Raw genomic sequence first — 13,076 nt, 5'->3', positions numbered from 1 at the left:
AGTTCAATAAATAATATGTAATTGGCATGTCCACATTACGGTTTTGTACAATGTGAAGAGTTTCTATATTGCCAGATATGTCTCATGTATATAAAGCAACTTCTGAGAACAATTCTGACCTTTATGTATTTATTTTACAATAGATCTATGTGCAAAGATAGCAATACTCTTATGATTATTAAAGTGCCTCACTTTGCATATTTCATACCCTAAAAACAGGCTTGCAGAGCCTCACTTAATTAAAAGACTACCACTATATTAATGAAATGCTATAAATATTTCTTGAGTACATATTTAGAGCACAGGTCACCAGGAGAGCATTATAAAGGCACACTTTATCCTGCCATATCCAAAAACTTTAGCAGTATTTCCACTATAACTCCTTTCATATGTATATATGCTTGGACAGGACTCCTCTTTTTCAGCCCTGCCTGCACACTATTAGAAAAGATTTCCTAGTAAGGCTGTACTGTCAGTATTGACAGGTCATAACTTAGTTAAAATAGTTTTAAAACTCACTGGGGCTCCATAGTATCTGGAAGACAGTTTAGATAAGTTATGTCTTGTCTACATTGGAATCATAGCTCGACTAACAAACAGTTTTTAAAAAACAATAGCATATTCAGGGCCTTATGAATATTTAATTATAAATTAAAATACATGTGGATAATATGCCAAGAAAATACAATTTTTGTGGCATACTTGACATATTTTCCTTTCTCCCCTCTCTTGTATCAGTACCCTTTCCTCCTCCATAATCTAGCACTTCTACAGATGCTAGTTGCAATCTAGTACCATACTAGGAGCACAACAAAAATGTTTAGCTATAGGTAGTGATCTAGCATCTAGGGTTAGTTACAAAGCATTACCATTTAGAAATTCTTCCTGTGACCTCTTCTGGGACACTGCATCTTCACAGAAGAAATGGTTCTATTTGTGGTTTTCCAGAATTATTACAATTTATGTAAGGCCTAAGTGCTAAGAATATTATTGATGCCTTTTTTTAGGTAAGAGATATAAAAGAGTAAAAAGACATTCTTGTAGTTACAGGAGCACTCCAATCCAAGTGAACAGGCATACATAAATCATGATCTATAACAGAAATACTGAAAGACTTTAGCTGTAGTAGCACAAGAAAACAACACTATTATAGTTAGCATTCTCTGAGCGCTCCAGTCTAAAGTTCATGTACAGATAAGAGTTAAAACTAAAAAAAAAAAAAGATTTCACAAGTCTGGCTTTTTTCAGTCTCAGAGTAAATCAAGCAAGGTCTCCCTTATACAAGGATATGCAATGTCACACAACATGTAAAAATGCAACTAATTATACCCATAGAAACTACAGGTCTGTTAATATGTACACAGTATTACCTGAACCACTATTAGTTTTTCAAAGCATGTTCTGTAATTTTTTCCTTGACAAACGATCTTACTTAAGTAGCTCTCAGCAACACTATGTAAGGCTGTACATGATTAAATATATACGAAAACATTTACTACCACAAAAAGCAGCACACACATCTGAAAATCCTATCAGATTAATTCTTTGGATCTGCTTGTCTGTGATGGGAAGAAAATAAGAGTCACTCCTCATTAATTGCAAGCATAACTTCTAGAGTCACAGCCAATTGCAGTAGGAGATACATACTCTAAAGACATTTAGATTTCAAGTATATAGAACAAAAATTAAGACATTTACCTGAAATTCTGGCACCGTAGGCTTTGTGACAGCTTTCCTCTTCTTTGTAATTGCTTTTTTAGATATGGATTTTTTTCCTTGTAAGATTAAAAGAGAAAAGCTTCATAATGCTGTTTATTGCGCTTCATTAATAAAACCAAATTACATACAACCTTGAAAGTTATAATTTAACTAACAGATAGCTGATGGTGAGTCATGTAAACATCATGAAACAGAACCGGACTCAGCAAAAGCAAACATTAAACTACAAGTACCTGTGTGCGGGGCAGCCTTATTTCAACAATGAACAAACCCACTATAAACTCCAACACACCAAATGAAAATTAAGAACATTAATAAACTGTGAAAGAAACATTCACACTACCATTGTGATGGGGGAATGGGGAGAGGGGGAAGATGCATAATTTAAACCAGAAACATAAATTGGGTTAAAAAAAAACAAAAAACACACACTTACCTACAAAAACTCTTCTCTGATGTTAGTATCCCACATTGATCCACACACTAGGCCTGGGGCCTTTGGCATGTGATATTAAGTGTGCTCTCAGAGCACAAGTAATTTCTAGAAATCACCTCATGGACACACTGGAGTTACCATACCAGAGGAGACCACTGCTCAGTCTAGTCCAGCAACCTGTACCTGGCTGCAGCCAAAACCTAATCTTGCTTTAGAAAAAGCAAACACCTTCCCCACAATGCGTTTCCTTCCCAATTGCACAATGTAATGATATGAAAGAAAAATTCCTATTCAACTTTAAAGGCAATCAGTTTACCCTTGAAATATCAGGGATAATATTCCTTGTAACCTCTCAATCTAACAAAATAGCTATAAATGTTACATGTGGGCAAGATACCCAGGGAATAAATGTCTTTATTTCTACAACCACCCACAACTGTACATATTTAACACCACTGATCTCTTCATTTGCACTCTAACCATTAATCCATCTCTGCCAAGACTGCTATTACTATTCCAAATCTCAGAGTAATTTGCAAAAAGCTGCAAATGAACAAAAATAACCAAATAATTTAAAAACAACCTACCACATAAAGTTCCCTTTTCCCCCCCTCTAGTATGGATCAGGTAAAAAATTACCAAATTCTTCTCATTGACTTGCCTGGAGTAAGTGTTTCAGGGGTTTTTGTGAGGTGATTAAAATTTCATTAACCATATTTTGGTCCATATTTTTCCAAATTTAGTCTGATAAATTTTAATTATTATTTTAGTGTGCAATGTGCTTTGTAGTGAAAATTCAAAGATATGGCTCCTGTTAAGATGCATCCAGAACAGCATAGAAAATAATAGTGAAAATATTATTTATATATATCAATGATACATTGTCACCTGGAATACTCTGTTATGGAATATTCTGTTCTCATCACACTATTTCAAAAAAGATATAGCAGAAACAGAAGTCGTCTAGAGATGGGAGACAAAAATAACTGTGGACATGGAAAGACTTCCATATGAGAAGCAGCTGAAAACCACTGGGATATTATAATTTAAAAAGAACATGAATAGAAGAGGACATGATAGATGAACAGAGAATAATTAATAGTATAAACAAAGACTGAGCACTCGTACCTGCTATAACAACATATGAACAAGGGGACATTCAATTAAACTGAAAGGTGACAAATTATACAACTATTAAAAGAAAATCATTTTTTTCAAAACGCATAAAGAATGTGTGGAACTCATTGTCACAATGTCTCATCGTGGCCAACTACTTTCTAGGATTCAAAAACAGATTACACATTAATATGGATAATGAGAACATCCACAGTTACATAAAAATTATATATATTTTAATAGAAGGGATTTATAAACCCCTTGGAATCACAGAAATGTAGGACTAGAAGCAACCTCAATAGGTCATCTAATCCAGTTCCCTGCACTGAGGCAGGACTAAGTATTATCTAGACCATCCCTGTTTGTCTAACCTGTTCTTAAAAACTTCCAATGACAGCCGTTCCACAAACTCCCTAGGTAATTTGTTCCAGTGTTTAATTACCATTACAGCTAAGAAGTTTTTCCTAATGTCTAACATAAATCTCCCTTGCTAAAATTTAAGCCCATTACTTCTTGTCCTTTCCTCAATGGATAAGAAAAACAATTTATTATCTTCCTCTTTATAACAACCTTTTATGTAATTGAAGACTGTTATCATGTCCCCCTCAGTCTTTTCTTCTCCAGACTAAACAAATCCATTTATAAATCTTTCCTCATAGGTCATGTTTTCTAGATCTTTAATTAATTTTGTTGCATTCCTGTGGACTTTCTCCAATTTGTCCACATCTTTCCCAAAGCGTGGTGCCCAAAACTGAACACTTTACTCCAGTTGAGGCCTTATCAGTGCTGAGTAGAATGGAAGAATTATTTCTTGTGTCTTGCTTACAAGACTCCTGCTAATACATCCTGGAATGACGTTCGCTTTTTTTGCAACATTATTACATTGTTAACTTAGATTTAGTTTGTGATCCACTATAACCCCCAGATCCTTCTCTGCAGTACTTGTTTCTAGGTAGTCATTTCCCATTTTGTATTTGTGCAATTGATTATTCCTTCTTAAGCAGAGTACTCTGCATTTGTCCTTACTGAATTTTATCCTATTTATTTATGTCCAGATCATTTTGAATTCTAATCCTGTCCTCCAAAGTGCTTGCAACCTCTCCCAGCTTGTTATTGTACACAGACTTTCTAACTACTCTCTATGCCATTATCCAAATTTATGAAGATATCTAGAATTGGACCCAGGACACATCCTTGTGGGACCCTGTGATGGGTTCCCCCCGGGGTGCCACCTGGTGCTGGGGTACCACTGAGCCCCTTGACCCACCGGCCTGGGCTCCCTCTCACACTGTACTGCTGTAACAAGTTGAAAAGCCCTGCAGCCTGCACTTTCACCAGCATTCATACAGGTAGGGACACACCCAGCTGCAGTTACATGCAGGCTCTCTGACCAGCCCCTGCATAGGAAGGCCACAGCTAAGGTAACTCCCAGCTCCCCAGGCACACACCCCCTCTGGAGTATAAACCCAAAATTATACCGTCTGGCGCTGCACAGGGAACTGTACAGCATAAACTCATAAAGTTCACCCCCTCCCTCAATTGGAGAGGAATATGCAATAGTCTTTGCCCATTGAGCTAAGATTCCCATATACTTCACTCCAACTCACTGGTTTAGATAAAATAAAAACAAGTTTATTAACTACAGAAGATAGGTTTTAAGTGATTATAAGGGATAGCAAACAGATAAGCAGATTACCTAGCAAATAAACAAAAAATGCAAGCTAATCTTAATATACTAAATAGATTGGATATGAATTAGCAGATTCTCACCCTAAGAGATGATACAAGCAGGCTACAGATTCTTTAGGAGGCAAGCTGCACTTGCTTTACAGCTTGGAATGCCCAAGTGTTTCATTCACAGGCTAGAAATCCCTTTAGCTTGGGCCCAGCACTTCCCCCAGTTCAGTCGGTCCTCAGGGGTTTCCTGGAGTCTTCTTGCATGGGGAGTGAAGACCACTACAAGATGTCACTCCCTGCCTTATACAGCTTTTGCATATGGTGGGAATCCTTTGTTTCAAAGCTTGGTTCCCAGACCAGTCTGTGGAAAAATACTGACATCCCAAGATGGAGTCCAGCAGTATGTGGTCGGATCACGTCCTTGTAGATTCATAGCAGCCATTACTCACAGGCTGTGTAGAGTGGTCTCAGGAAGGCTTATGTGGGAGATAAGCTTCTCCTAATGCCTACTGTTTTTTCCTAATGGTCCATTGCCATGAATAGGCCCTTCCCCACCCATTATCTAGACTGAAAGCATCTTGTCTATTGTGAATTACCGAGGTGTAACTACATTTGAAATATAGATACATAGTCAATATGCAAAACTTCTCCAATGACATCTCACATAACTTATCTTGCATAAAATCAGGGTGGAAAAAATGATTTTTTAAAAAAAACTTTAAAAAAAATCGGATTTTTTTGATAAAATGCTTTTTAAGGAAAAAAACCTATCTAAAAATAGTTTTAATTAAGATACATTATAGCTCAAAGTTATCTCATCATGGAATAGGGATTATAAATTCTAATTCTATAGTATGAGACAATATATTCATGTAATGTTTAAGAAAAGTTTTGTAAATGAGTTCCAATAGTTCATGGATTAGGGACCCAATCTTATGGGGTTCCAGGGGCTTCTGTATAGATTAATCTTTCTATCTACCCAATGGGACTCAGTGCTCAGTCTAGAAGATACCATCAGAGATGCTTAGTTTTGCAGTTCTCAAACTGCAGATTTGTGTCTCCAGAGATAACATGCTTGTTAACAGCAAAAATGTTTTTAAACAGACAGACAGACAGACATACATACATACATAGAGGGGTGAGAAATAACAGACCTCAACCCTATTGTCCCTCTGCAAATTTGTGTACACAGCGTCAATCCCTTACCTCTCTCTAAAAGTGCAAAGTTTCAAAAAGTTCAATGAATAGAAGATTGTTGGGGGTGGAATAGATCTGGACAAGGAGAAGAAGTCTGGAGATAAATGTGAGAAGGGAGGGACATGCAGTAGAAACAAAAGTGAAACTGTTTGAGCAGCATATTCCAGAAGTCTTGAAGTCTTTCTGAGCGTAGCCTTCCTTGATTTGAGATCTACCATACCATTCTCTCATTAGAAGGGAAAACCTATAATGACAGCAGGCCGTAAAAGAGACCCAGTGGGGAATATTTTAATGAAGTTCCTCTACCTGTGGGTAAGACAGGCATGCGTGCAAAATGCAAACGGTGCAACAAAGAAATGCAAGGCCTGGTTGCCCTAATGAAACAACATCATGAGAAGAAGTGTTCCTTCTCAGGAGGAAGCTGCGTTGAAGATGATGAAAGGAACAGGTCTGAACATGGAGGATCTTCAAGTTGGTAAACTTTTTTATTTCATACTTCTTTCTTAAGGACTGCCTGTCTTCCTTCTGAACTATTCTTGAATTCTCATGTTTGAGCAAAAAATATAGTTGTTACTCTATGGTACTATCATTTTAGATGCAGTTGTGATTAAAAAATAGCTGAAATAGGCAGATCTTTCTTTTACAATTTTACCTTTAAAGTAGTACTGAGTGTCAGTGAATGCAATGAGTAATATGAAATGAGCAGTATGGTAATAATAATTAAATAACTGCATTGACTTATTTTGTTTAGGAGAATCCATCCTCAACATACAGGATTCTGAAGACTATCCATCTTCAAGATCACCACCATTTTCTATAATTTCAGAGTTATCTGACAATGGTAGTGTTTGTCACATCATGTATGTCACATAGCCACAGTATATCACCTGTAGCAAAAAGAAAAAAAAAAATCTCCATCATCCAGAACAATAGATAAGTTTGTGATAAGAACCAGCAGATTACAAAAAGAGGTAATTGATGGAAAAATTGCCCTGTTTGTTTACGCACAAACTCTCCTTTCCGTATGATTGAGAAACCACACTTCATTAACATGGTTCGGTCATTAAGACCAGGATACAGTCCACCCAACAGAGCAGATGTAGCAGGCAAATTGCTGGATAAAGTGTATGAAAAAGAAATTGAGCAGTGTGCAAAAGGTCTAGAGGGTAAAATTGTTAACCTGAGTCTTGCTGGGTGGAGCAATGTCCACAATGATCCTGTTGTATGTGCTTGTGTGACAACAAAAGAAGGGAATGTCTTCCTTACAGAAACAATTGATACATCAAGAAATGCACACACAGCAGAATACTTACAAGAAGTAGCAGTAAAAGCCATAACAAACTGAAAAAAAATTCAAATGTCTAGTACGCAGCTTGGTCACAGACAATGCTGCAAATGTTTCCAAGATTAGAAGAAACTATTTAGAAAAGAGTGAAGAGAGTCCCAAGTTAATAACATACGGTTGCAGTGCTTATTTGATGCACCTCCTCGCCAAAGACTTCAGTGTTCCAGAAATAAAGGCGAACGTTGTTGAAACTGCAAAATATTCCAGTTAACAACCACTTTGCAGCAGCTGCACTGAAAAAAGTGGGAGGAACCAAGCTAACTCTCCCACAAGATGTGCAATGGTACTCAGTAGTGGACTGTTTTGAGCACTATATCAAGAACAGGCCTAATCTGATGAGTTTGTGAACAAAATAGTGAAAAAATAGATAGCACTATCATAGCCAAAGTTCTCAATATTGGGTTTAAGTTCCATTTCTTTCCCTCACTCTGTCTTGTTTCTAATTAAATCTGTATTCTTTCTTAAATAAATCCACTTTTGTTTTATTATAAGTGCTCACAGGTACTATGTAATTTACAAGAGCAGTGGTTTAAGGTAAAACTGGTGAACTGGGGTACACTGCTCCTTTGGGGGCACAGGATTGGGGATATCTATGAGTAGCCAGTGTCAGGGGCTAGATATCACAGGGTAATAATTCAAAGGGATTTGGGAACAGGGACGCACCTGTTAACCTGCAAGGTGAAGACTGGGTTAGCATTGCCCAGATGAAAGTGCTTGAGTGGCTGAAAGGCTGGTGATGTTAGGGAGCTAACACTCAGCTGCCATAAACAAGACTCCCTCATGCTGGAGGCAGGGGATAACAAGGTGACTCTCAGTCCTGGGTACCCCAAGAGCTGTCTTAGCTACATTTTAAAAAAAATTTACTAAATATTCAAAAGCTAGGAAATTACAGAATTCATTATGCCTTCATTAATTCTGCTTCCTTATGAGCACTTGGAGATTTATTGATGAAAAGTGCAATGTAAGAACTACATGGTATTATTATGTGAATGCACCACAATTCAGTCATTAATCACATGATCTTTTTTCCATAGGACCTTTGCCTCAGTTAGTACTCAGTGAAAGAATGAGGGGTGTGTAGTGAATATGGCCGTTGTTTCTACGACTCTGAGTCATTCGCTGTAGAAGGTGGAAGATGTGTAGAGAATGAGGCGGAAAAGGCACACGAGCATTTAATTTTCAGCCAAGAGAGAGTAGGTTTTGTGATATATTAAACTAGGATTAGATTACTTGCTGTTACTGCAAAACACAATGTGATATGATTTTAGGAGGGAGATGGCTTCCCTCTAATATTATGTGACAGCCTTGCAATTGCACACATAGCTGGTGCTGTCAGGGCCAAGACATTTAATTTGCAAATCACTCCTTGCATTACACACTTATTCAAACACAGGTGTATACATATTATATATGCACAGACTTTTTTTTTTTTTTTAAATATCTGAAAAATGTAAGCCAATGAGATGACTGAGCAGACACATTATTCCAGTAGTGGTCATACCAGTGCCAAACACAGACGTAATATAACCTCCTTACTACTCCTATTTAATATTCATCTGTTCATGCACCCAAGGATAGCATCAGACTTTTTGGCTACAACCTCACACTGGGAGCTCATGTTGAGCTATTATCCAACAGGACCCTCCCAAGTCTTTTTCCAGAGTCACAGCTTCCCAGGATGGAGTCCCCCCATCCTGTAAGTATGGCCTACATTATTTGTTCCTAAAATATATGATTTTACATGTGGCCAGAATAAAATGCATATTGCTTGCTTGTGCCTAAGCTGACCAAAAGATCCAGATAGGTCACTGATCCAGAACAATCTTCTTCATTATTTACCATTCCCACAATCTTCGTGTCATCTGCAAATTTTATCAGTAATGATTTTCTGTTTTATTCCAGGTCATTGGGGAAAATAACTAGCATAGGACTAGCACTAGAAGCACAACTACTTCTTGATGATTCCCCATTTACATTTTGAAACCCATCCATTAGCCCATTTTTAATCCATTTACTGTGTGCCATGTTGATTTTGTATCATTCTAGTTTCTTAATCCAAATGTTGTGCAGTACCAAGCCAGATGCTTTTCAGAAGTCTAAGTTCAGGCAGTCCTCGATTTTACGACGTTCAATTTACGACAAACAGCACTTACGATGCTTCTGGATTGACACGCTGATTCAACTTACAACAATTGGTTTCGACTTTACGACGCTCGGTCCCGCAATGGAGTGGGTTGCAGTTCCCAATTATAACGTTTCAACTTAAGACGCAATTTTTAGAAACCAATGACTGTGTTGTAAGTCAAAGGACTGCCTGTATATTACATCAACACGTCTATTTTTATCACCCAAACTTGATATCTCAAAGAGTTAGCTTGACAAGATTTATCTTCCATAAATTCATGTTGACTGGCATTAATTATATTACCTTCTTTTAATTTTTCATTAATCTAGACCCATATCAGTCATTCCATTATTTTACCTAGGACTGATGTCAGGCTAACCGACATATACCTATCCAGGTGGTCCCCGTTTACCTTTTTCAAATATTGGCACAACATTAGCTTTCTTCCAATTCTTTGTAACTTCCCAGTGGTAACAATATTTTATTTTATTTGAGAGAATGAGACCAAAGCCCAACAATGGGAAAAACAACAACAAAAATTCTTGTTGGACTACTAAATTTGAAGTGCTTGTGGAGAAATCATCAGAATTCACTTTCCGCAGCCTGAGAACATCTAATTGCAGCTCCCTCTTTTCTCCAATAGACAGAGAGAGCTTTCCTTCCTTATTCTGAACTGGAGTAATATGTACTATATAAAGTTCCACAGGTCTGTTCTAAAACAAGGACTTTATTTTTTCTTAAGTTTTAGTGCTTAAACTACCATATTGACAGCCCTGGGGACTACTACACAAATCAGGCATTGGCAATAAGAGTACAAGTTTTCTCCGTAATGCCATGTCCATGGACCTCAACTCAGACCTAGAAGACCACCTTTAAAATGCAAGAATATAGTGTAGTCCTATACTTGATATACCTTGACCTCTCTGCAGAGGTCCAGTAAGACATAGTAACAAGATAAATTTATAGCAAGTCTAAGCAAAAAATAAACGTATCAAATACCCAAATAACTTCTGCACTCAGCAGGTTTTATATTCTGATATTTTAATTCCTTCCTCAAAGCAGTCTTTGATCAGCCAGATTTCCAGGTTTGAAAATGCACACTCACTGAATATATGAGATAGAGCTGACACTAGCCTAGAAAGGAACTTTATCAAGTGATGCACCACTAAAATAATATCTGATAATTAAACCATGTGTTTTTGAAAGCCATAATTTATTTTAACAGGGACAATGGAGATCATATTTATCATTCTGACCGACTTTTAACAAGACTACTTGTATTTGTAAGTTTCACAGTAATGTCTCACTGATGCAATTCTCTCAAAATATCTCACAAAGGCAAATATAGTGAACATCCCAGAAAGATATTTTTTGAGACTCTTGAACAATGCTCAAGACCTAGCTTTTGGAAATTATTTTTAGACAAAATTTTGCAAATGCTATTCACCTGTAACCTGTGTGGAATTCCTCTTGACTTGAAATTGTAATGGTTTACAAGATCTGGAACCTCTTATAATAAAGAAGGGTGGGGTTAGGTGAAGGTTTGCTGCATAGAAAAATATGGTTTGAGACCTTGTGGCTCTTGATAACTTGTTTTAGTAAGATGCAAATATTTTCACAATGGAGCTTTTGAGTGGAGTGTCTGAAGCCTATGCCATCAGAGTCTCATAAATCCAAAGCAGGGACTAAAAACAGGGAGTGTCTTAAATCACTCTAATTCTTGCCATTAGCCACAGCAAAATACAGGCTTATTATCTACACTTGAAATGCTGCAGCTGAATTCCAGCACTATCTAACCAGGGGTTAGGTAGGTTTAACTGTGTCATTCAGGGGTGTGGGTTTTTCACACCCCTGAATGACACAGTTACACCAACCTAATTTCTTAGTGTAGACCAGACCTAAGGGTGAACTCATATAGCCACTTGGTCCTCATGCCTCTTAACTCCACGAATTGTAACATTTTCAACCCAATTCCATCAAAAAAATTGACTTGCCCCACCAGATCTTAAATTGAATTGCAGGCCTGAACTATCTGTTAAAAATAGTAACACCTGGTTACCTTTATAAGGGTGTAGGACACACTTTATCCCCTCCTTTTGTTCCCTGAAGTTCAGAGGGCAACTGAAATCTCATTTGTTAGGTGGTTCTTTTATTTTTAAATGTAGACTATTCTAGTCCCACCCAACAGCTCCTCATCTAGAAATACGCAAGGTTCAGAAGTCCAGCAAATCGAGAGACAGAATGCACGTCAGGGGTTTCTATGCTGACATTGTCTGCATCTGCCTGTTCTCAAAACAGCAGAGATCTTACAACAAATGGATAATTAACTGATTCACAACACAGAATGATGTTAGCAAATAAAATGAAATCTCAGTGACACACATTTCTGAGGACATTGGTGCTGAATGACAAACACAGAGGCCTGATGCTTCAAGAACCCTGTTACAACTTCGAAAAATAAAGTGGTCCTACAGTATTTCATTATATGCTCATGACCTAGTTGACAGGCCTTTCTAAATCTAGATCAGTGGTTTTCAAACGTTTTTTCTGCCAACCCATTTGAAGAAAATTGTTGATGCCCGCGACCCAGCAGAGCTGTGGATGAGGGGGCTCTGGGCTGTGGGTTGGGCTGCAGGGCTCAGGGCTGCAGGGTGGGGGTGGGAATGAGGGGGTTAGGGTGTGGGAGGGGGCTCTGGGCTTGCTGCAGGCTCTGGGGTGGGGCCAGGGAAGAGGGGTTTGGGGTGTAGGAGGGGGCTCTGGGTTTGAGGGGGCTCAGGGCTGGGACAGGGGGTTGGGGTGCAGGAGGGGGTCAGGACTCTGGGCTGGGCGTGCAGGCTCTGGGGATGAGGTGTTTGGGGTACAGGAGGGGCTCCAGGTTTGATGGGGGGCTCAGGTCTGGGGCAGGGGACTGGGGCACAATCTTACCTCGGGCAGCTCCCGGTCAGCAGTGCACAGGGATGCTAAGGCAGGCTCCTCGGAAGCAGCCAGCAGCAGGTCCGGCTCCTAGGCAGAGGCACAGAAGCAGCTCCATGCAGCTCTCACCCACAGGCACCGCCTCCCCCCGCCCCAAAGCTCGGTGCTCGGGGCAGGGGCAGCACACAGAGCCCCCGGCCCCCCTGCCTAGGAGCTGAACCTGCTGCTGGCCGCTTCTGGGGCACAGCACGGTGCCAGAACAGGCAGGGACTAGCCTGCCTTAGCCGGGAAGTACCGCCAGCAGGACTTTTAATGGCCCAGTCGGCGGTGCTGACCAGAGCTGCCGCCATCCAGTGCCTTGCATTCCGCAACCCAGTACTGGGTTGTGACTCACAGTTTGAAAACCACCGATCTAGATTACATTTTATGCTATTGTAACAGAATTTTTACATCTCCAAGAACAGAGTTGAGGGTGTGGATGGAATTTATACTAAACACCACCAGATTAATTACCCATGTGTTAAAAGGAATCAGTACTTAAATCTCAG

At 38.9% G+C, this 13,076-nt stretch overlaps 1 protein-coding gene across 2 annotated transcripts in view; it reads right to left on the bottom strand.

The window, feature by feature from the left end:
- LOC112114757 (uncharacterized protein KIAA2026) overlaps positions 1–13,076 on the bottom strand; it is an 83,158-nt gene that overhangs the window by 34,428 nt on the left and 35,654 nt on the right. For both annotated transcript variants that reach the window (XM_026646517.1, XM_026646518.1), the window contains one exon: positions 1,699–1,775. In XM_026646517.1, coding sequence (XP_026502302.1) covers positions 1,699–1,775 — 77 coding nt within the window. The remainder of the gene's footprint in view (positions 1–1,698; positions 1,776–13,076) is intronic.

The sequence above is a fragment of the Terrapene carolina genome, unplaced genomic scaffold (assembly GCF_002925995.2).
Source record: "Terrapene carolina triunguis isolate 2854851 unplaced genomic scaffold, T_m_triunguis-2.0 Scaffold35098, whole genome shotgun sequence".
NCBI lineage: Eukaryota > Metazoa > Chordata > Testudines > Emydidae > Terrapene > Terrapene triunguis.
This window is presented reverse-complemented; position numbering and strand designations above follow the sequence as displayed.